Source organism: Microtus oregoni, unplaced genomic scaffold, assembly GCF_018167655.1.
Source record: "Microtus oregoni isolate MIOR12 unplaced genomic scaffold, Mior012 000020F_ref0000438, whole genome shotgun sequence".
NCBI classification, from domain to species: domain Eukaryota; kingdom Metazoa; phylum Chordata; class Mammalia; order Rodentia; family Cricetidae; genus Microtus; species Microtus oregoni.
In genome coordinates, this window is record NW_024543079.1 from 15,528,225 (window position 1) to 15,550,000 (window position 21,776).

At 47.4% G+C, this 21,776-nt stretch overlaps 2 protein-coding genes across 2 annotated transcripts in view; both read right to left on the minus strand.

The window, feature by feature from the left end:
• Positions 1-4,517: 4,517 nt before the first annotated feature.
• LOC121460521 (BPI fold-containing family A member 5-like) lies at positions 4,518-9,032 on the minus strand. The gene is made up of 8 exons (XM_041670977.1): positions 8,893-9,032; positions 8,681-8,751; positions 7,958-8,114; positions 6,661-6,768; positions 6,204-6,353; positions 5,196-5,274; positions 4,853-4,916; positions 4,518-4,558 (listed from the first exon to the last, which is right to left on the minus strand). The coding sequence occupies exons 1-8, from the start codon at positions 9,030-9,032 to the stop codon at positions 4,518-4,520; spliced, it is 810 nt and encodes a 269-aa protein (XP_041526911.1).
• A 10,768-nt stretch (positions 9,033-19,800) lies between these two features.
• Positions 19,801-21,776, minus strand: part of LOC121460496 (BPI fold-containing family A member 1-like) — a 4,871-nt gene continuing 2,895 nt past the window's right edge. Inside the window, exons 4-7 of the mRNA XM_041670935.1 lie at positions 21,626-21,775; positions 20,502-20,580; positions 20,164-20,227; positions 19,801-19,841 (exon numbers count right to left, since the gene is read on the minus strand). Of these exons, the coding sequence (XP_041526869.1) occupies positions 19,801-19,841; positions 20,164-20,227; positions 20,502-20,580; positions 21,626-21,775 (334 nt within the window). The remainder of the gene's footprint in view (positions 19,842-20,163; positions 20,228-20,501; positions 20,581-21,625; position 21,776) is intronic.

Here is a 21,776-nt window from a genome sequence, read left to right on the forward strand (position 1 = left end):
GATTCCTCCCCCCACTCCCCCAACTAGCTCTGTTTCCCCTATCAGGCAGAGCTAGTTTCTTTATTAACCAGTGGTATTCACAGCAAACAGAGGGGAATCCACATCAGTTTGATTGACAGCCTGGTGGATTACCAGCCTAAGGTTAGTAGAGAGGATGGAGCCCGGGGCCTTGGGTCTGCTCAGCATGTACTTCACCCACTGAGCTACACCCTCAACTCCTATATTTTTGTTGATAAATCTATAACTCTTTAGGGACTGTCCTGGTTAGAATTTTTTTTTCATAACTTGACATATGCCCACATCATCTGGGAACAGGGAACCTCGATTGAGAAGATGCTTCCATCACATTGGTGTGTAGGCAAGTCTGTGGGGGAATTTCCTTGATTATTGATCAATGTGGCATGGCCCAAACAACTGCGGGTGATGCACCCTGGGCTAGTGGGTTGTGTAAAGAGTAAGCTGAAAGAACAGTACTCAGCTTCATATGGAAAAGCAAAAACCCAGGATAGCCAAAACAATCCTGTACAATAAAGGAACTTCTGGAGGCATCACAATCCCTGACTTCAAACTCTACTACAGAGCTACAGTAGAGTTGAAAACAGCCTGGTATTAGCATAAAAACAGAGAGGAGGACCAATGGAACTGAATCGAAGACCCGGATATCAATCCACACACCTATGAACACCGGGAAGGCTCTTGATTGGCATCTGCTGCCTTGAGAAATGTGAGCTGCCATAGGTCCAAAGCAGTAACCTCTCGTCACCTATGGGGAGTTCAACTCGGTTCATTTTAACCCCTCATAGCAATGTAAGTTGTTTTTACCAGTTTAAAGGTTGTTACCCCTGAACTGGCAAGAGTATCTCATGTTTGTACACTTTGCTGTCTGCTTGCTCAGTTCTTGGAGATTGGGTCAAGAACCCACGGACTCCCTAGGACCCACATAGTGGAAGAAATAAACTGTCTCTAAGAAGTTGTATTGAGATGTACACATGTGGAACATATGTGAACACACACACACACACACACACACACACACACACACACTGTAAGTCAGTTCTTTCAACTGCAGTGGGGAATAGCATGTGTATTTGCTCCCTCTTGTGGCTACAGAGATAACTGCACTCCAATGCCAGATTAGTGGCCTGACATCTCCTGGGCTCTAAGAAGTCTAGATAGGGTGGTGAGGCTCCACCATCTCCCTTATTTACTTCACACATTCCTCTAAATGGTCCCCAGTTTTTATTTCAAGACATATATTTCGAGGAGATTGGTTAGTCTGTAGAGTTCTTGTAAAAAGAAATAAGGACCTGGGTTTGATCCCAGCACTCGGGTCTTCGGGGGTCAGTGACACTACCCACTGAGCCACCTAACAAGCCTGATGGAATTAAGTTTAAAAGCCCTCAGAAGCAAACTGTCTTAATAAAAGGTGACTGCAAAGCAGATACAAGTGAGACAGATGTTAGTAAGTTTACGTTTTTAAGTAATGTGAAGAGAGGAATCTCTCCCTGGTCCTCATCTCTGCATCTAAGACAGCAGCACCCAGGTTCACCCTAAGCTGAAATCAACCCTTTTCTCCAAGTTGCTTTGGTTGTGGTGTTTTTCACATAATAGAAACCTTAGCTAAGGCATCAATTTATACCAGGTCATGGGGTATTGCCATGACAGAATGGATCATATGTTTTTGGAAGGAGGGTGGTGGCATTTTATCTTCGGACTAGAATAGCCATGGAGTGCTTAGGCCTCAGTGGGCTATTTGATGGGAACTTGGAAGATAAAAATGTTGAGAGCAGATGATGAAGGTCTGCCTTGTGAAGTTCCAGAGGGAGGTATGAGAGTCCCCTAAGGACTCTATTGGGGCCATCCAATATTTCGAATTAAGAATCTATGGTTCTGGTTAGCCGTGGATCACTAAAGAGAAAACTTTGCTTTGCAGGGACAATCAATGCTGGTCATCAGAAGCTGAGGAATTAGTGGTGATTAAGATGAGCCTGGCATCGCTGAAGCCAAATCATCTGGGAAGTGTTCCCGCAGGGCCATCTCAAGGAAACAGTGGTCCAGAGGGGGCCAGGGCTGTATACTGTGCTGGAAGCCAAACTTAGTGTGTAAGAGTCTCCCAGGTGGTGCTGGTTTTGAAGGCATAAAGGGATCATGGAGAATAATTTGGACTTGGCACTGTTTTGGTAGGACTTGAGTCCCTGAAGAGAATCTGGGAGAGACCGTTGGTGAAGGTTCAGACTTATCTGTAGTAGAAGATACAGATAGAAGAGATCATGGAGAGGATATGGGGATTGGCACTGTGTGGCAGGATCAGAGTCCCTAAAGAAGGCTCAGGAGAGGTTCTTGGTGACGGTGCAGCCAAGTGGCTGGGGAGATGCCAACATTTTGGAGATGCCAGATGATGTGACCAAGGATATCAGCAGCCAAGAAATGGGACTGACTTGAGCCCCAGGGAGCACTGTCTGTTCTGTGGCAAGCCTGTTGGAGCCCAGAAGATTATGTGTGAGTCCCAGAAGTCTGACTCTGAGCCTTACATGGTTGGACTTTGGTTTTGCATTGTGGTTGCATCCTGGTTCTTTCCTCCTGGAATAAGAAAGGATTTAATTTATTTTTTTATTTTACAGGAGCCCACAACTGAGAAGTGTTGGAATCTTAGAGAGACTGAACTCTAACAGTTCTAAGATTTTTCAAAGTTGATGTTTTATATTGTTATATTAACATTAACATACCATCTTGGGGAAAATGAGAAAGGAGAATTTTAGGTAATTTTAATTTAATTTAATTTTAGTTAAATGTGTTTGTGTGTCAAGTTGAAAAGGGGTCAATTGTGCTGGCTAGTTTTATGTCAACTTGACACAAACTGGAGCCATTTGGGAATAGGGACTCTCAATGGATAAAATGCCCCAGTACCGCATTTTTGATTAATTATTAATGTGGGAGGGATCAAATCACTGACGGTGATGCCAGTCCAGGAAGGCAGTCCTGGAGCATATACGAAAGGAGGCTGAGGAGCAGTGCAGTAGGCAGTGTTCTTCCATGGCTTCTGCTTCACTTCCTGCTTCCAGATCCTTCCCTTGAGTTCCTTCCCTGGCTTCCTTCAGGGATGGAGCTATAAGCTGTGGAGTGAAAGAAACCCTTTCCTTCCCAAGTGGCTTTTGCTTTTGATCATGTTTTTTTTAAAAAAATCTTTTATCTATCTATCTATCTATCTATAGGAGTGTTTTGCTTGCATGTACATATGTGTACCCTGTGCAAGCCTGGTGCTGCCAGAAGCCAGAAGGGGGCACCAAGTCTCCTAGAAGTGTAGTTATAGATGGTTGTGGGTCATCATGTGGATGCCACAAATCCTTTGCAAGAACAGCAATGCTCTTAACCATTGAGCCATCTCTCCAGGCCCTGCTCATGGTATTTTATTACAGCAATTTTATCCTTGGGTAAGACAGCTGGATCCCTGGCCTGAGATGCAGACTGGGGCCATATATGTCCTTACACACCTCCTCTGTGCCCAGCTTGTGGCTAATTCTTCAATATGCTACTCCACTTTTTGTGTGACAGCACTGTGTGTGTGAACATCTATGCGTGGATATGTATCCACTCCCAGCTTCCTCATGGGCACTTTGTAAGGACAGAAGGGCAGTCATCTGAACCCCAGCCCTCAGCTCTTCAAGGCCATTCAGTTCTGTGATGTGAGGTCCAGCTCTGGTATAGCTATATCACCAGCCTCTAAAGCCTCAAGAGATGGGAGGAACATAAGACCCCAGTGTAGGATAAGAGCCATTTTATTTAGTTATGAACACAGACTATTCATCTCAGAAAGAAGGAGAGCAGCTTTCTTGAGAAGATGGTCATGCCATTTTCCAGGACATGGGCCCCCTTCTGTGAGCCATGGGAAGCTGGGCAGGAGGAAGTGGACAGACCAGCAAGAAATGGTTCTGTTGGGAGAATAGTTCAATCAGCAGGGAGACTTGAGGTCGGTGACTCTCACTGATACCGTTCCATTATCACCTGGCACTCTGAGGGACGGGGCATGCTGAGACTCAAGGCTATGTCTTGATGGCTTCTTGTGTATGTGTATGAGTGTGTGTCTGTGTACTCACGGGGACTTGACTAGTGAGTCTGTATATGTGTGCCTGTGTGGATGAGTATTTGACTGCCAAGTCTATGTGATTGATTGTGTGCCCGTGATCACATATGTTTCTCTTTGAAGCTGGATTGCTTTGGTTCTGGCCCATCTCCACATCTGTCAGTTACTCCATGGACTTCACGCATCTCTATGTGTCTACATCCATGTTTGTCTCTCTCCTGGCGTATTGCTGCTATAGCTTGAATCTAACATCCTCTCCTGAAGCCCACGTTAAAGGCTTTGTGTCCACAGTGGTGCTGCCAGGAGAGCTGCTGTGGGTGCTGTTGTCTCAAGAGCCTGGCTTCCCTGTCCTAGAGGATGACAGCTAGTCCACAGATCCTGGGAAATGAGAGAAGCATTTACCATCGCAGCAGAGACAGGTCCTTTCACGGAAGGCTTAGGCCTTAATGACAAATTGTACACCATGCAACAGCAATTCTAGAAGAAAAAAATGACAAAAGTTATGATCTGGAGGCGAAGGAGTTCAGAAGAACCTGAGTGCCACCCGAGGCTCTGGAGCACCAGCCATGCTCACTGTGCCCAGACACGTCGGGAAACCACGAGGTCTTCCTTTCCAGCCAGCCCAGCTGTTCTCAGGTCAGGCTGAGGAGGAGGCCAACTGTACCTCAGACTCATCTGGATCATTCATGGGAATAAAGACACCCCCAACCAAGGAGGAAGTGGCGAATGAGTCCTGGCATCCCATGGTGTGTAGGGACAAACAGCACTCACCAGCAACGTCATGCATCAGGGTGACATCCAAGAGGCTGAGGATTCCATTGACCACAGGACACACCTGACCCAGGGCAGAGAGGGGAGTGAGGCACAGGACCTCCTGCAAGGAGACCCTCAGGGAGGCAGCATGCCCATGGTGGAATATATTCAGGGATACTTTCTACAGTCCAGAAGAAGTCAACCAATGTGTTTGGAAGTGTGGAAAGACGTAACACAGATGGCTGGATCACAGGACAGACGGACTGATGGATGGATATTTCCCATCTAGAGTAGCCAATTTAGCTCAGCCCAAGAAGCTCTAAGACTCGTGGAGCAGGGTACTCTCCCTTTGATCTCTTACCACGCCCTGCACCAGGCCAGGAATGACTTTAGTCAAGATGTCTGTGAGGCTGTCTATCAGGTTTTGAAGTAGATTGAGTCTGGAAGGAAAAGGCATGCATGTGACCCAGAGGCTTGGGGTTGGTCTGGAGAAGTTCATCAGCCACAATACACACCTAGTCTTGTCACCGGTAACTGAGACCAGGCCTTGCACACTCATGTCCCTGGCAGATTTAACAGCAAGGACCCTAGATGAAGAGAGTGACACCCAGACCAGCTGTGCATGTACAGAGGAACATAGAATAAGCACACATTCCAGGGACACAGTAGGTGCACAACAAGACTGGAATCCGTGAATGTATGAAAAGCACCTGGTTTGTAGTTGTCATGGAGATTCAATGAACTGATACATACAACGTTCAATATATGAGTTTAGCAAATGTGAGCTGTGGTGTGACCAGGTCCTCTACTCTATGAATGGCTGGGCCTTCTCATGGGGCAGTCAACTGGAACAAGCATCCAAATAGGTGCGCATCTATTTATCTCTTAGGAAGATTCTATTAATAATATCACATGGTTTTTTGTTGAAGATAAGCAAGGTGAAACCAAATTATAGGAACCCTAGCCAGGTTCATGTCAGAGGTGCTCTTATTCGCCTCAACAGGTTATAAATGTTGGTCTTAAACCATATTCTATATTGCCTATTCAACATAAAATTGATCATCTTGGTTTAATAAGGGGTAAGTGAGCATTTATTCATCCATTTACTCATCTACCGATACACCTGCCTATAAATCTTTCTCCCTACTCACCAAATGTCTTACCACCCATTCATCCATCCATCTAAATATCCACCCATCCATCCATCCACCCATCCATCATCCCGCCCATCAATCCATCCTCCACCCACCCATCTACACTTCCTTCCCCCAACATATCTTTCTTCCTGTCCTCTCACTCCTTCATCCTCTCTTATTCCATCATTTTACCCTGCTCTCTCGGGGCAGGAGAACCAGCCCTTTGGCCTTACCCTTTAGGCAGTGTGATACGCAAGCTGCCGGGAGAGTTAATGCAGTCACCAATGACCAGACGGCTCCTCCCTTGAATGTCTCTCACCGCGTAGATCTCTGCAGTGAGATCCAGCTTCACAGCAAACTCCAACAGTTTTCCAATCAGGGGTCTGACAGAGAAGGCAGAGACAGCTCAGAAATGGCATCTGACTTCTCCCATTTCAAGGTCGAAGGCTTCTCCTTGGCAGGAGTGCCAGCCTCACCTTAACTCCATTTTTTGTCACAGTGGTATTGATCTTTGTTCCCATTAGGGGAAACCGAGATTCAGAGAGATTGTGTGTTTTCCACATGACCCGAGTTTGTTCAACACATCGAATAGGTAAGGTTCGAGGCTCGGCCTTTGCAACTCCCCACAGCCACCAGGCTGTCCCTTTGTGAGTCCTCCTCCCACCACCACCCACCCTGGGACCTACTCACGTGTTCACTTTGAGTTCAAAGCCCAGAGGGATAGTGACGTAGAGGCGGTGGAAATCATAGCTCTGCACCAGACCGAGTTCCAGCAGCTGGGGATTGGTGACTTTTATGCTAGTCGGGGAGAAACGTTAGCATGTTGAGCCTCAAACCAGGGAACCACCTTTAAATTTGCTGGTCATGGAGGGAGAGCTGGACACCTGGGGTCAGGACAGCCTTGGAGTCAGAATCACCCGGGGTTCTTGGCCACGCCCCTATCATTTCCAACTTCCTTCTGGATCAGATCCTGACACACCCCATCCTCTGTTTACCTCAAGCCTAAAAGATATTTGAGGAAAGAGACTGGGTATGCTGGTTTGGAGCCTTTCAAAGAAAAAGGCTGACTTTTAACTTGGTAGGAAGATGAGTCATTGGGTACAGGGGAGGGTGGATGGCAGAGGGAGTGGTTAGAGGAAAGGAAGGAAAAATGGATACATGGATGGATGCACTGTCAAAGGAAATGACGCGACTTGTTGGGAAGAATTCAGAAGAGGTGGGAGGGCACCTTCCCTGAGCCATGCATGGTGCCAGGTATTTACCCTTTTCTGGTCTCCTCCACATCCTTTCTCTGTGTGTATAACCCCATCTCACAGATGGAAAAATCAAGTCCAGGAGACTAGGGACCAGCACAGACAGTCTTATGGCAATCAAACTGAAGCCTGTCTACTGTCTCCAGGTCAGGAAGCAAAGGCTTGGGAGGCTGGGAATCCTGGCAATGGCTTTGGTCTGGTCTTACTAAGGACTCAGGTTTGGATATCTGGTCACTGGCAATAAGCTCCCCATTGTGGCTTTGTGCCTAGGAAGCTCTTGAGTGGCTCATGGGAAGCTCCACATCAGGTCTCAGTCACATCCCTTAGGTGATACGGTTGAGGAGGATAGCCTAGTGACAGCCCACATTCCCCAGAAGGGATGAGCAGTGGGCAGAAAAGGCCCCAGGTTGGTGCTTGTCTGAGTTAGACTCCTGACTCTGCATCATCCTAGCTATGTGAGCACAGGCATATCTCTGTGCCTCAGTTTCTCCATCTGGGAACTGGGGATACTGGAGTTGACATGGAAGGGTTGCCATGGGGATAATAGTTGCTCCTGGAGCCCAGGATGTGCCTTAGGACTGGGGACAGCTCCAGGTCAAAAGGGCCACTGTTCCTTATAGAGTGAAGAGAGGCCTGGGGATTGAGCCTTGGCGTCGTGCTCAATCCCCGCCCCATTCTCTCTCTGTAGGTATTCAGCTGTTAGTGGGAACCAAATCCCTCTTTGGGAAACTCACTCAAGGATGTTGTTCAGGATTGGGATTGAGGAAATCACTCTTCCAATCACCCCGACCAGACCACCGGCGTTGCTTCCTGCAGGTCTCACATAGCTCAGGAGAGGCATGTGTTCCAGAAAGCCCAGAATGCCCCCAGACAGCAAACCTTGGCTAAAAGCTGCAAAGTGGAGAATCTCAGGGTTCACATTGCTAACTCTGGAGCAGCAGTTCTCAGCCCATGGGTCACAACCCCTCGGGGGTTAAATGGCCCTCTCACAGGGGTCTGCTAAGACCATCGGAGAGCACAGATATTTACATCATGATTCATAACAGTAGCAAAATTATTACTATGAAGTAGAATGAAAACAATTGTAGGGTTGGAGTCACCACGGCATGAGGAACTGTATTAAAGGGTCACAGCTTTGGGAAGGTCGGGAACCACTGCTCTAGAGCCTTAGGCATTCTTTCTCATTCCCCTTCTTATCATCAGCACACGTGTGCAAACACACACACACACCATACACTACACACACTGGACACCACACACCACACACACACTGTACACCATACCATGCACACATACACACCATATACTACATACACACTGTACACCACACCACACACACATACACAGCATACACCAATACACACTATATACCACACACACACACATGCACACACACACACACACACACACACACACACACACACACCCCTGAAAGACACTGTCGCAGACTCACTCACCATTTCTGAAGTTTGCAGCAATAAGGTGTGTAGGGTATGTTGTTACAACTGGAGTCACTGTGTAGGATGGGCTCGGGCTCAGGTGCATGGGCCGGTAGTGACCCATGGATATGGGTAGGTTCTGGTCCAGGTGCATGGGCCGGTAGTGACCCATGGATATGGGCAGGCTTTGGTCCAGGTGCAAGGGCCGGCAGTGACCCACAGATGTGGGCAGGTTCTGGTCCAGGTGCAAGGGCCGGCAGTGACCCACAGATGTGGGCAGGTCATAGCTTAGGGGTAAGGGATAAGCCAGCTGGGCTGAACTCTGGGCCAGCAGCCCACAGAGGACAACGAGGCTCCCGACTAGAAGCATCTCTTGGTATCTGCAGAAAGAATAGCAAGTCATCGTGGTATGGGTATCAGAGGATTCTCTGCACTGCCTGTCCTGTCCCCAGGTGTGGGGTTTCTTCCCCCCTGAAGCCCAGGGAGTGGTAACTAGCAACAACAGCTAACACTACCATAGTGTTGTCTGTCCCAGGCCCCAGGCTGAGCCATTCGGTCACCAGCTTCATTGTCACCACATCCTCAGACGTCTAGTGCACAGTTGGAGCAGAGGCCCAGTGACTCCAGGCAGTCTCCCCCAGTGTCACAGGTTGCAGCAGAAAGAGGAGCTGAAGTCAAGCATGCCTGACCCAGAAGCTTCTGCGTAGTTAAGTGACCGTTGGAGTTACTCTGGGGCATGTGACATGTGACTGTGGTGGCCTGACTCTCCAGTGTGGATGAAGAGGCTCCAACATGGCAGAGGCTGAAGATCTGAACTGCTCGGCCATCACCTCTGCTAAGCGATGGTTCTTTGGTCTTTGGATGGTTCGGGCCATGATGGTTTGTGGATACCATCAAGAGCCATGGAATGTCCAAGGTCACATGACCATAGACAGCTTCTCAACTGTGATGGAACCTGAAGTTAAAGTTCCTTCCCTCCAGCCTTGACTTCGGGCATGTTGAGAGCCCATTGCTCCATTAATGTTGCCCTCTCTAGGAAAGGTGAGTGATGGAGGAAGGTCATGCTCACCGATTATTAGAGATGGGTTGATCGGGATAACAGAATTAGCCAGTAAGGGCTAGCGCTAAAGGGCCAAGCAGTGTTTAAATGAATACAGTTTGTGTGTTGTTATTTCGGGCATAAGCTAGCCGAGCAGACAGTTGGGGTGCTGGGGACGCAGCCCCGCCGCTTTTATTACTACTGGTGAGTTAACAGAGTCCTTGCCCCTGACCAAGGCCATCCCTGTATCTCGTGGAAGGCCCCCAGTTAGTGACGGTACCATCTGCCAGCACAAGCTTACAGTAAGGGGCATGGCCTCCTGCTCCCCAGAGAACCCGTGAAGCAGAGGAAGGGGCAGGTCTTACCTGAGTCTCGAGGTCTCAGCGGCTGTCCTGGGCTTCTTTTCTATCTGTTTCTGCTGAGGAGCTGAGGGCCTCTTTTATAGAACCAGACTCAGGAAACACAAGATTAGATGATGGGCTTCTAGATAATTCCCAATTCTGCAATCTGGCAGTGTCTTTCAGGGTTCTGCAAAGTAAACAATTACCAGTCACTTAATCAGGTGAGTCAGCTGTTTGATCCACACATTAAGCAAGACGACTTGAGATGGCAGGTTATTAAAGACTTCATGGTCCCATGCATGAGGATTATGTTGGAGATTCACGCTCATGAGTGGCAGAAAGATCAGGCTTGGAATGGAGTGGAACAGCCAGAGTAGCCTCGTCAGGAACTTCATTCTTTGCTCTCAGTCCATATCCTTCCAAGGTCTCGTTCCTTTTCTCTGTTTGGTGATGTTTTGCTCACCCACTACATGTGGCCTTCCCAGCTCTGAACGATCCCTTAACTCTATGCACACATGTGTAGGTGTGAAGGCACACATGTGGATGCTGTTTTCTAAGTCGCCAGTGCATGATGGTTCGGTGCTTGTAGGTCCTCACCAGATTCCTGGTAGGGATGCTGCTTGTTTCCAGAGGAGAAAACTGAGGTCCAGCTAGGGAAAGTGACCTAGAGCACAGGGCAGCGTTAGAAGTCAACTCACTGGATAGCAATGGCATATAAATAAAGGCAGCATGGAGCACGTGTGGGTCCTCAGAGCCCAGGGGTGGGAATGAGCTTTGACGATGGGAGCTGGGGCTCAAGTGTGAGGTGGCAGGACAGAGAGACACTCACACTTGGTCTTTCTCCCAATCAGCGTACTGGGAGATGAAGCCTCTAATTTACTCGCTCTTGACTTTCCCACTCACACCTCCCACTTCTAATAAAGATTTGTTTGGGTTGGAGGGAGGACTTCCTGGTTAAGAGTGTTTGTGGGTCTTGTAGAGGACCCAGATTTGGATCCTGGCATCCATCCCACTACTCTAGTTCCCGTGGATCTGATGCCCCATGTCTTTCCTCCGGCACATGCACACATAGGTGGCGCTGTTTCAGGAGGTTATGGGGCTGTTAAGCGTGGGAGCTTTGCTGGAGGAAGTACATCACAGGAAGTGGGTTTTGAGATTCTGTAGCTTCACCTCACTTGCCATTCATTTTCTTTGATTCCTGCATGTTGATAGGCATGTGATCAGCCAGTTTCCTGTCCCAGCTGTCTGTTGCCATCCCTCCCCACCATCGCGGGCTTGCCCTCTGTGACCATAAGCCAAACCAGATTCTGCCTGTAGGTTGCTTTTGGTCATGGCATTTTAGCACAGCAACAGAACAGTGGCTAACACAAGGACTGTGTTGTTTGCATGGCTAATGCCATCATAGTCATGGGTGCTGTTGGATGCGTCAGCCTTTGGAGCAAATTCACCACAGAAACAACATTCCTCAAATTCCTCCATGGAGCTGTAGCTAATCAAGTTCTTTCCAAATCAGTGTCTTGCCATTGCCCATTCTCTGAATCTTCTGGCAGTGGCCACTGGAGCCTGTACAGATGCTGTGGAGGCTCTACAGTCCTCTTCATTGAGGTGGCATGGCAAGCCACCATGGCTGAACCAACACCACCTTACCATCTTCCAAACCATGCTGCCTCAGCCTCCACTTAATTCATCCCTGGTGGACCACTGAACCCAGAGTTAGAATGCAGGTATTTCTCAGTTTTTATTATTTTAGATTAGGTCTCTTGGTGTAATCTCAGACTCGCAGAGATCCACCTGCCTCTGCCTCTCAAGTGCTGGGAGGGGTTGAAAGGTGTGTACCACTACACCTGGCAAACTTAAATCCCTCTGCCTAAATGTTCACAGTGGTCTCCTCTCAGTGCAGCTTCCCTGTCTGTGGTGAGTAGTTAGTGCTTTCACAGGAGAAACAGAAAAAATGAAAACAATCCAATAAGCTGAACAGTACTAAGCATGCCCTAAAGGGGTCCCTCAGGCTGAAAGAGAATGGAAGTTAGCAAAAGTGCAATAAATAAATAAAGAGAATAAATAAATAAAGAGAAATAAAGAACACCTTATGAGTAATAGGGAAGTATAAAAGATGGTAAGGCAGGTGGGAGGTGGTGGCACACACCTTTAATCCCAGCACTCCTGAGGCAGCGGCAGGCAGATCTCTGTAAGTTTGAGGCAAGCCTGATCTACAGAACGAGTTCTAGGGCAGCCAGGGCTATACAGAGAAACAACAAAAATAACAAAAAAACCCAAAATCTGAAAGATGGTAAGACTGGAAGGTGGCTCAGTAGGTAAAGTTCTTGCCTTGCAAACCTGTTGCCTTGCACGAACTGAAGCTTGTTCTCCAGAACACACATACACACATAAACACACAGACGCTCACACTCACATATACAAACATAAGCACATACACATAAGCACACACATATACATACACATATACACACACATAAACATACAAATACACACACATACACAAAGCTTGGCATGGTCGCACATGTTTATAATCCCAGCATTAAAGAGGCTGAGGCAGATCTCTGGGACTCACTGCCCATCAAGCCTAACCTTCTTGGCAAATTTTACACTATTGAGAGACTTTCTAACAATAATGTGGATAGTCTCTGAGGGACAGTAGCCACCACACACACACACACACATACACACAAACACACTCACATAAAACACATATGCACCTGTCACACACAAGACAGTGTGAATGTGTTTTTGCCTGTAACTCTTTTCTCCTTCAAAAAGTAGAGAGACCGTTTAGAGGAACAATGATATAAATGCAGGTAATGAAGGGGCCTAGCCAGATCCCGCCCTAGGTCTCTAGAAGCAAGGATCTAAAGGCCCCTCATAGGGCATCAATGTGCAGTTTCCTCTGCAACCACAAGAGGGAGGTGATCTACACTCTGGTCTCCTCCCACCCTCCCAGGCCTGTGAAAGAACTTTTTTTTTAGTTTATTTTTTTATTTAAAAAAGGAAAAAAAAAACCTATCTTTTCTCACTTTACATACCATTTCCACTTCCCACTCCCTCCCCTACTCCCACTCCCTCCACCTTCCCCTCAGCTCACCCCCATCCACTCCTCAGAGAAAGTAGCTTCCCGTGGGAGTGAACAAAGTCTAGCACATTGCTTTGAAGCAGGACCAAGGCCCTCCCCACTATATCTAGGCTGTGCAAGGTGTCCCTCCAGAGAGAATGGGTTCCAAAAAACCAGCACAAACAGTAAGAATAAATCCTGATCTCACTGCCAGGCCCCACAGTCTGCCCCAGCCATACAACTGTCACCTGTATTCAGAGAGTCTAACTCTTAACCATTTATGCAAAAGGGATTGGCCTATCACCTCGATGTCTGGCAAGGATTTGATCTCATTTCCTCACATATGGAGACTTGAAAGCCCAAAGTCAAACCGCTGGTGAGCAATGGGTCTATCAGACAATAGCAGTCAAGGTCCACCACTCAGGTAATTCGCTGCAAATGGAAAACTCATGGGCTCCCGGCGAGTCTAGTACTTTCGAAACAAACAAAGAACAAGCTGGTCTCTAGCACAGGATGCCATCAAAACTCCGTACGTAAGCAAGGATGACCTTGACTTTCTGATCCTCCTGCCTCCACCTCCCGAATGCTGGGATGGCAGGAATGTACCACTTCCATTTTACACGGTGCTGGTGCTATGGGTTGAGTCCAGGCTTTCCTTCCTGGTAGGCAAGCCCTCTAATGATTAAGGCTCATACATGCCCAGACTTCTTTCTGGAAGAAACTTATTTTGAGTGTGAGTAGCATCCAGCGGGGCACTAGTAGTATACTCATCACTTTCCCGACATTAATTATTGGGCCCTGAAGTAGGATTGTGGACATATCAGTAAAAACATAGGAGATGAGGATGTAGCTCATTAGTTGAGTGTGTGCTGAGCAGGCCCAAGGTCATGGGTTCATTTGGAAGACATTGTTCTGATATTTTCCTGTAATTTTTTTCACAAGGTTTCTGTGGATTTCAATGAGAATGACCCCCACAGGCTTATATAGTTAAATGATTGGGCCCTGATTAGTGGAGCCGTTTGGGATGGATTAGGAGGTGTGGCTTGTTGGAGGAAGTGTGTCATTGGGGGTGGGGCTTTGAGGTTTCAAAAACCCATGCCAGGCCTAGTCTCTCTGCCTCCTGAAACCTTTGAATCAGTTGTGAGCTCTCAGCTACTGCTTCGGATCCATGCTTGCCTGACTCCTGCCATGCTTTCTGCCATGATGATCACGGAGTCACCCTCTGAAGCTGTATAGCAAGTCCCCAATTAAATGCTTCTTTTTATAAGTTGTCTTGGCCATGATTTTTAATCACAACAATAGAACAGTGATTAAAATAGTTTCTTAGATGAGTGTTTATTGAATATATTTAAAATAGAAAATTTAAGTTTTTGTGTTGTAAGTTCAACCTCTGAGAGTCCTTGGGTACTTCTCAAATGTAGGAGCCATATTTTCTTGTTCCTTTGTGTGCCGCATACATTTTACGAATATAACAATTATTATATTTTGCACATGTGAATGTTTTGTCCGCATGTATGTCTGTGCATCATGTGCACACAAAGCTCACAGAGGCTAGAACGGGGTGCCAGAAGCCATGGTACTAGAGTTACAGATGGTTGTGAGTCACACGTAGGTGCTGGGAACAAAACCTGGGTCCTTTAGAAGAACAGTAAGTGCTTTTAACCACCGAGCCATTTCTCCAGCTACTGCTTCGTGTCTCTGTGCCTCATACTTCAAAATATAATACAACCACTTTGCAAATTGAATTGTTCCTTCTCTCCAGAGTTTTTTTTTTTTTTGTTGTTGTGGATAGTGGTTGTTTTAGGTGTCTGCCTAATGACTGAACTAATCTTAATTCTGTAAGCTTCTCTTCTTTGTAGTGTGTGTATTCCTAGTTGTGCTAAGAGTGGCTGTCTTTTGCATACAGTGTTTTGACCCTTTGCTTGGCTAGGTTAAGATGAGCCTTGGGCCTGGGACACTTCCATGCTTTCATCCATGGTGGATTCTGCTCCGTGCTGTGAGTTGTCTGCAGCAGCCTAAAGAGTTCCTTTCCTCTTCAGACTCTGCTCTCAGGTAAAACTGGATCCTTGGTTTTGCCAGAGAAAAGGATCGCAGCAGGAGCTTGTATGAAGAGAAATTGAAGTTTATTAGGAAGGAGATGCTTAGATTTACAGACGGGCGTTATGAGAGAGGAGGCATTCAGGAAAAGACTGAGGCATACTGAGCAACGGTGTGGGCTTCTCAAAGTGGAGCCAGGCTTCGTCTTCTATATAATTGTCATATATGCAATTTTGGTAGGTTCTGAAAGTTTTGTATTAAAATGGTTGCCAAGGAATTTAAATGAGGTAACAGCATAGCTCCTGAGATGCAGCAGACAAGATTATGGTGAATAAATAACTTCTTAGATCATAGGGATGCGAGAAGTTAGTGTATTTGTGTCTCCATGTATAGTATTTTTTTGTGAGCTTCTCAGAAAGTATCTGGGGGAGGAGTGAAGCTCTGCCTGAGGCCGTATGCAGCCTGGCCTTAAGCATGGTTTATTGGTGGTCTAGCATTATCACCTGAAAATATTTCTATAGAAAAGGCAGTTTGTCTCTATGTTATAGCAACCTACAGAGAAAATGCTATCCATACCGGAATTACGCTCAGCTGCTGAGAGTCTTCAACCAAACCTGAATGAGGAGTAGCTTTTCCTTCTAATGATCCACAACGTTCTGTCCTCATCTTTCTGTCTTGACTCAGTTACTGCATGAAAAAGAGGCCACAGCATCCGTGCCTTGCATGGGGACCCTTCTGCTCTAGAGAATTCTTCTTCACTCTGCTTCAGTGTGTGTGTCAATGGCTTCAGACATGCCCAGCTTTCAATGTGCAGACTCCACTAGGGAGGGACAGGACTCTGTGTGGCACAGAGGGTGATCCTGGTTTGTTGTAGGCACAGCAGGGTGATCCTGGTTAGTGACTGACACAGCAGGGTGACCCTGGTTAGTTGCAGGCACAGCAGGGTGATCCTGGTTAGTGACTGACACAGCAGGGTGACCCTGGTTAGTTGTTGGCACAGCATGGTGACCCTGGTTAGTTGCAGGCACAGCAGGGTGATCCTGGTTAGTGACTGACACAGCAGGGTGATCCTGGTTAGTTGCAGGCACAGCAGGGTGATCCTGGTTAGTTGCTGGCATTGCCTGCCAGTGTGGTCTCTCTCCTCCTCTCCCCCGTGTAAGCAAAGCATTTGTGACAAGTCATCCCGACCTTTTGCTTGGATGGGAAGCACCTATCTGATTAGTAAAGTGCACTATACAAATGTCTGTGAGTGGTGTCCCAGAGACCACTAATACACTTATACCCATGGCATTCTGCCATAGGCTTAGAGCCCTCACTGGGTGATAGAGAGGGGATTCTGTTAGTACAGGCCTGGTCCCTCTCTGCCTCCTGATCACTAGGTGGTGGGCTGCTCCACACAACCCTGTCCTTCCCACTGTGATGCACCAAAACCTCTGAAACTGTGAGTCAAAATAATGTCACTTACTGATTTGTTCAGACATTTGCCACAATGACTAGAAACCATCAGCATTGTCCTAGCCAGTCCCTGACTCTCCTGTGTGTCCCTTGAACATGTCAATAACAGCAAGCCTTGGGTATAAGTGTTTAAATTCTGCTCTTGGGTTGGGGACCACTGTGTGCTGTCTGCTCATCAGTCTGGCACAGTGAGCAGGGTTACCAAGGAAACAAGTCATGGCATTGTCAAATGGTAGGTCCTTGCTCCAAGATGGGGTTAGCAGTGGGGAGTAGGTGATGGGCTGACTGAGGTGCTGGCTGTCCTTTGGCTTTGCAGGGATAAGGTGGTGAGCATAAGCTCTCGTCACTTCCTAACTTCCTAGATGATGCCTGGAGCAGGCAGAGGGGCCTGTGCAGGGAACCCCCCCCCCCCCCCCCCCGGTCTGGGTTGTTTGAGGTCCCCTCGGAAGACCTGTTTTCATGCATTGATGGTGAGAAGGAGACTTAAAAGCAGGTCATTTTCTGAGGGAGAGCTTTGACACTGAAAGAACAGATATGGACAAAAGGCCAGAGAAGCCTCACACCACAGCCTGATTGGTGCTTGTGGGATAAAGGACCATTGTTGATACAACTGTCTTAGGCCTAATGGTGCTCTAAGGGATGGGGGTCAAGTGATCAGTGGCTTTCTTTCCCTGTTAAGACAGAAAGATGCAAGAGGAGGATGTAGACTTTGCTGTAGCTTTTGCAGATGCTTTCATGACAAGATTTTCTGGTCTCCCTACGAGACAATGGGAACTGGTGACATCAGGTAATTTGAGGCTAATTTGCTGATGCAGGGTGTTTTTCTGCCTGTGGTGCTTATGTGCATGTAGGCGGGGCCCTTTGGATGGTTTTGAGTGCTGATGACTGCTGAATACATCACAGCATGGACACATTGACTGCTTGTGGACATAACACCGCCAGCACCCGAGGGAACATTCCTGCTCATAGTTAAGGATTTGAGCCATAGGAGGAGGGGGTGTGACCCACTGCCTGCCAGCCAAGCCCCAGTGGGTTAGTCAGCAAAAGCTGTGCTGTGTAGCTGGAGGGAAACGAGATGCTTCCTTTGTTTATCCCGTACTTACTGAGGCAGGAATGTCACAAACAACCTTGTCACAATGGAAAGGCCACTTTAGTTCAGCAGGCTTCCAAGGCACAAGGGCTGGTAGGGGGTTACAACAAACCCTTGGCACTCAATGAAACCCCACAAATGGATGGACTCAACAGAACTGTATCTCCAAAAGGAATTGGCACAGACAAGAGTGTCCCAGTCAGAAACTCTAGGGTTCAGGAGGCTCGACCATCAAACAGCCAGCTCACCAGGAGGGAGTGAACAACCAGAGGTGGTCCAAGATTCGAGTGTGTGCCCCGATGTACTGATAGTTCTGCACAACTAAAGGCCCACGGGGCCCGCTGGACCCAGGCAGTTCCTCATCATATGCAGGCATGGCCTCCCGGAATCCCAAGAATGTGCTGACCATTTTCAAAGACTACATCCTATTTCCCGGATTTTCCTTTGGAGATTTATCACAAAAAAAAGATGACAACCCCCATTAGCCTCTGCCCTGCTATTCACAAGCATTTAACACTCGGACCATGGTGCTCTTCATTCTGCTTGTTTTCTTTGACCTTCTGTTGCCGGAAGCACAGAGAAGAGGCCAGTAGACAACGTCCTTTAGCTTTCCAGGTGTCTACTTCATGGTCTCCCAAGCATCACCACATGGAGTGGCCCCCATTCAAGCCTTCTCTTCCTGCTGTGATCAGTTCACCTTCCCACATTCCTGGTTGCTTCCAGCACCCAGCCTGAGATAGAGCCAGAGACACATATGTCCTCACACCCCTTTCATGCCCAGCTCTGGAGCACATCTACTATCGGCTGCTTCCCTCCTAGTGGGAACCTGTGTGTGAACATCGATGCCTGAGTGTTTATTCACACCACCTAAGCACAGCAGGGCAGCCACCCTAATCTCCATTCACCTGAACCCAGCCCTCTGCTCTTCAAGATCACTCAGACTCAGAATGAGTCTCTAGGGCACGGCCCTGACTGCCTAGGTAGTGCTCTTTCTAGCTTCTACAGCCTTGAGTAATATTGAAGAACACAAGTCATTAGTGCAGATGAAGAGCCATTTTATTTAGTGATAATCATGGGATTAATCATTCTTGATGGGAAAGGAAGAGATCGGGATCCTTGGGGAGGCGTATCTTTTTCCAGGACAGGGGCCCCCTTCTGTGAGCCATGGGACACTGGGCAAGAAGCAGTAGACTGAGCAGCCACAGTTCTCTCTGTTGGGAGAAGAATTTGATCAGGAGGGAGACGTGAAGCCAGTGACTCTCACTGGTATTGTTCATCATCACACTGGCCTCTGAGGGATGGAGGTATGCTGAGACCCAAGGATAAGACCTCAGCCGCAAGGAGCCTGACTCTAGGTGCGGGTGTTGTCTTCAGACCTGTGTGGACTTGACTGTAGTGAGTCTGTATATGTTTGCACATATGTGTGAGTATAGTGGTGTGAGACTGCATGCATTTGTATCACATATATATCTGGCTCATGTGTGTGTGTGTATTCATGATGCTGCAAGTTTCTCTTTGCTGTTGTGTTGATGCGGCATCTGTGTCTCTCCACCTCTGTCAGCTTCTCTGTGGACCTTTGTATATATTTCTGTGTGTCACTGTGTGGATGCTTGTTTCTCTTTGGATATTGCTATAACTTGAATCTTAGACGTTCCTCTAAGGGCCCAGATGTTAGAGGTGTGGTCCCCAAGGCGGTGATGCTGGGAGACACTGGAACCAGTGGGAGTGGGGTCTTTGGGGAGCAGGAGGCCTTTAGGTGACTAGAGCTTTCCCTCAGAGGGAATTGGAATTCTACTTCTTGGTGCCTCTTGGCTACTGAATGAATGAATGGTTTCCTCCACTAAAACACACTGCCTTATCACAGTCCCAGAGCAATAGAATGATTGGTCATGAACTGGGTCTGCAAAACTGTAAGCCAAAAGAAACCCTTTCATCTTTATAAGCTGATTATCTTGGGTCTTTTGAGAGATGGAAAGCTGACTAATACTGATGACATTGCCCCTAGGTCCTGCTTCCTTCTCAAAGGACAATGGCCTATCCTCCAGTACTGAGGAATGTGGAACAGTGCTCACCAGCTCAATGAAGGCAGATCCTCCTTTCCTGGGAGGCCTAGACTTTGATGACAATTTTTAGTCCATGGATCAGTAATTCTGAACAACAAAAACAACACAAAAGTCAGATTAGAGTCACGTTCTGGCTGTGAAGAAGTCCAGCAAGAGCTCTGGTCACCGGTCATGCTTACCATGCTCAGGTATGTGGGGAAGGCTGAGCCTCCTCCTCCTCCAGACAGCCCAGCCAATCTCAGGGCTTTACCTCAACCTCATCTGGATCATTCATGGGAACAAAGACATCCCCAAAGAGAATGGGATGAAGTCAATGAGGTCTGGTTGTCTCCTGATGTTCAGGGACAAAACTCCTTGGGGGAAACTGATGCTTTCTTGGAGTGGGAGAAGACCTGGAAACAGCACTTACCAGCAATGTCGTGCACCATAGTGACATCCAGATGGCTGAGAACCGCATTGACCAGAGGACACACCTGACCCAGGCCAGAGAGTGGAATTAGATACAAGACCTCCGGCAAGGAGACCCTCAGAGAAGCAGCATGCCCAGGGTAGAATATATTCAGAGATATTTTCTACAGCCTAGAAGAAGCCAACCAATGTGTTTGGAGGGGCGGACCACAGGACAGATGGGCTGAGGGCTGGATTCACTTTTCATATATAGTTGCTCAGTTTAGTTCACTCCAGGGTTCTCTTTCAGCCTGAGAAGCTCTAAGACCCATGAGCAGGTCAGTCACTTTGATCCCTTACCTTGCCCTGCACCAGGTCAGGGAGGACTTTAGTCAATATCACTGTGAGGCTGTCTAGAAAGCTTTGAAGGGGAGTGGATCTGGAAGAGAAAGACAAGCATGTGACCTAGAGGCTTGGGGGTTGGTCTGGAGAAGTCCAGCAGCCACTACGCACACTAAGTGCACCGGGCAACTGAGACCAGATCTGGCACACTCATGTCCCTGGCAGATGGAATAGCAAGAATCCTAGTTGAAGAATTACACTCAGCCAAACATGCACACATAGGTGAATGTAGAGTAAACACACATTTCAGGGACGTAGTAGGTGCATAACAAGACTGTGAAATCCATGAATGTATGAGCAGATCTTAGTTTTTTCCTTATTATGGGGACTCAATGGAAAGATACACACAAAACCCAATATATGTATTTATCAAATGTGAGCCATGTTGTGGACAGGTCCTATGTACTTTGCATGACATGCCATGTAACAGGCAACTGAAGCAAGCAATCCAAACAGGTGTTACATCTAGATAGCGCTTAGGAGGATTCTGCCAATCATCTCAATGTAGTTTTGCATTACAAGTAAATAATATGAGACAAAATTGGAGAAATGCCAGTGAAGCTCACATTCCCTGTGATAGGTGGGACTGAAATTCAAACTATTTATGGCCTAATCCATTATAAAATTGGCCACCCTATTATAAATATGATGGCATAATAAGCAGAATAATGTTCTCTAACACCATCTACCTTACTTTTTGAGAAACAGCAGTGAAATTTGCCTCTTTGTAATAACTAGATAACTTTAGATAGACTGTCGGTGAAAGTCCATGAAGTAGGCAAAACAGACAAAAAGCATTCAGGTCGCTGATGTGTACACCGCTGCTTTTCATAGCACTAAAAATTGGCCATTCTGTCTAACAAGGGATAAGTGAACATCATGTATGCATTGGCTTACCCATCTGTCCATGTCTGTCTGTCTTTCCCTTCTCTCGCCAAACACACATCGTCAGTCTACCTCCCCATCCTCCTCCTCCCATACACATCTTTTTATCCTCTTACTCATCTGTCCTCCATTGTTCTGTGATTCCACCCTGCCGTTTGTTTCCAGGTGGGAGAAGCTAGCTAACTCTTTGGCCTCACCCATCGAGCAAGATGATCTGCAGGCTGCCAGGGGAGTGGGTGCAGTCACCGAGAACCAGGTGGACCCTCCCCTGATTGTTTTTCACGGCCAAGACTTCTGAGGTGATGTTCAGCTTCACAGCCAATTCCAAAAGATTTCCAACCAGGGGCC

Coding starts and splice junctions, on each gene's coding strand:
- LOC121460521 (XM_041670977.1), bottom strand. CDS start 9,032: ATGCTTCTAGTCGGGAGCCTCGTTGTCCTCTGTGGGCTGCTGGCCCAG. Junction 6,769..7,957: donor ATCCTGAACAACATCCTTGA/GTGAGTTTCCCA, acceptor CTCCCCGACTAG/CATAAAAGTCACCAATCCCC. Junction 5,275..6,203: donor CGTATCACACTGCCTAAAGG/GTAAGGCCAAAG, acceptor TTTTCCTTCCAG/ACTCAATCTACTTCAAAACC.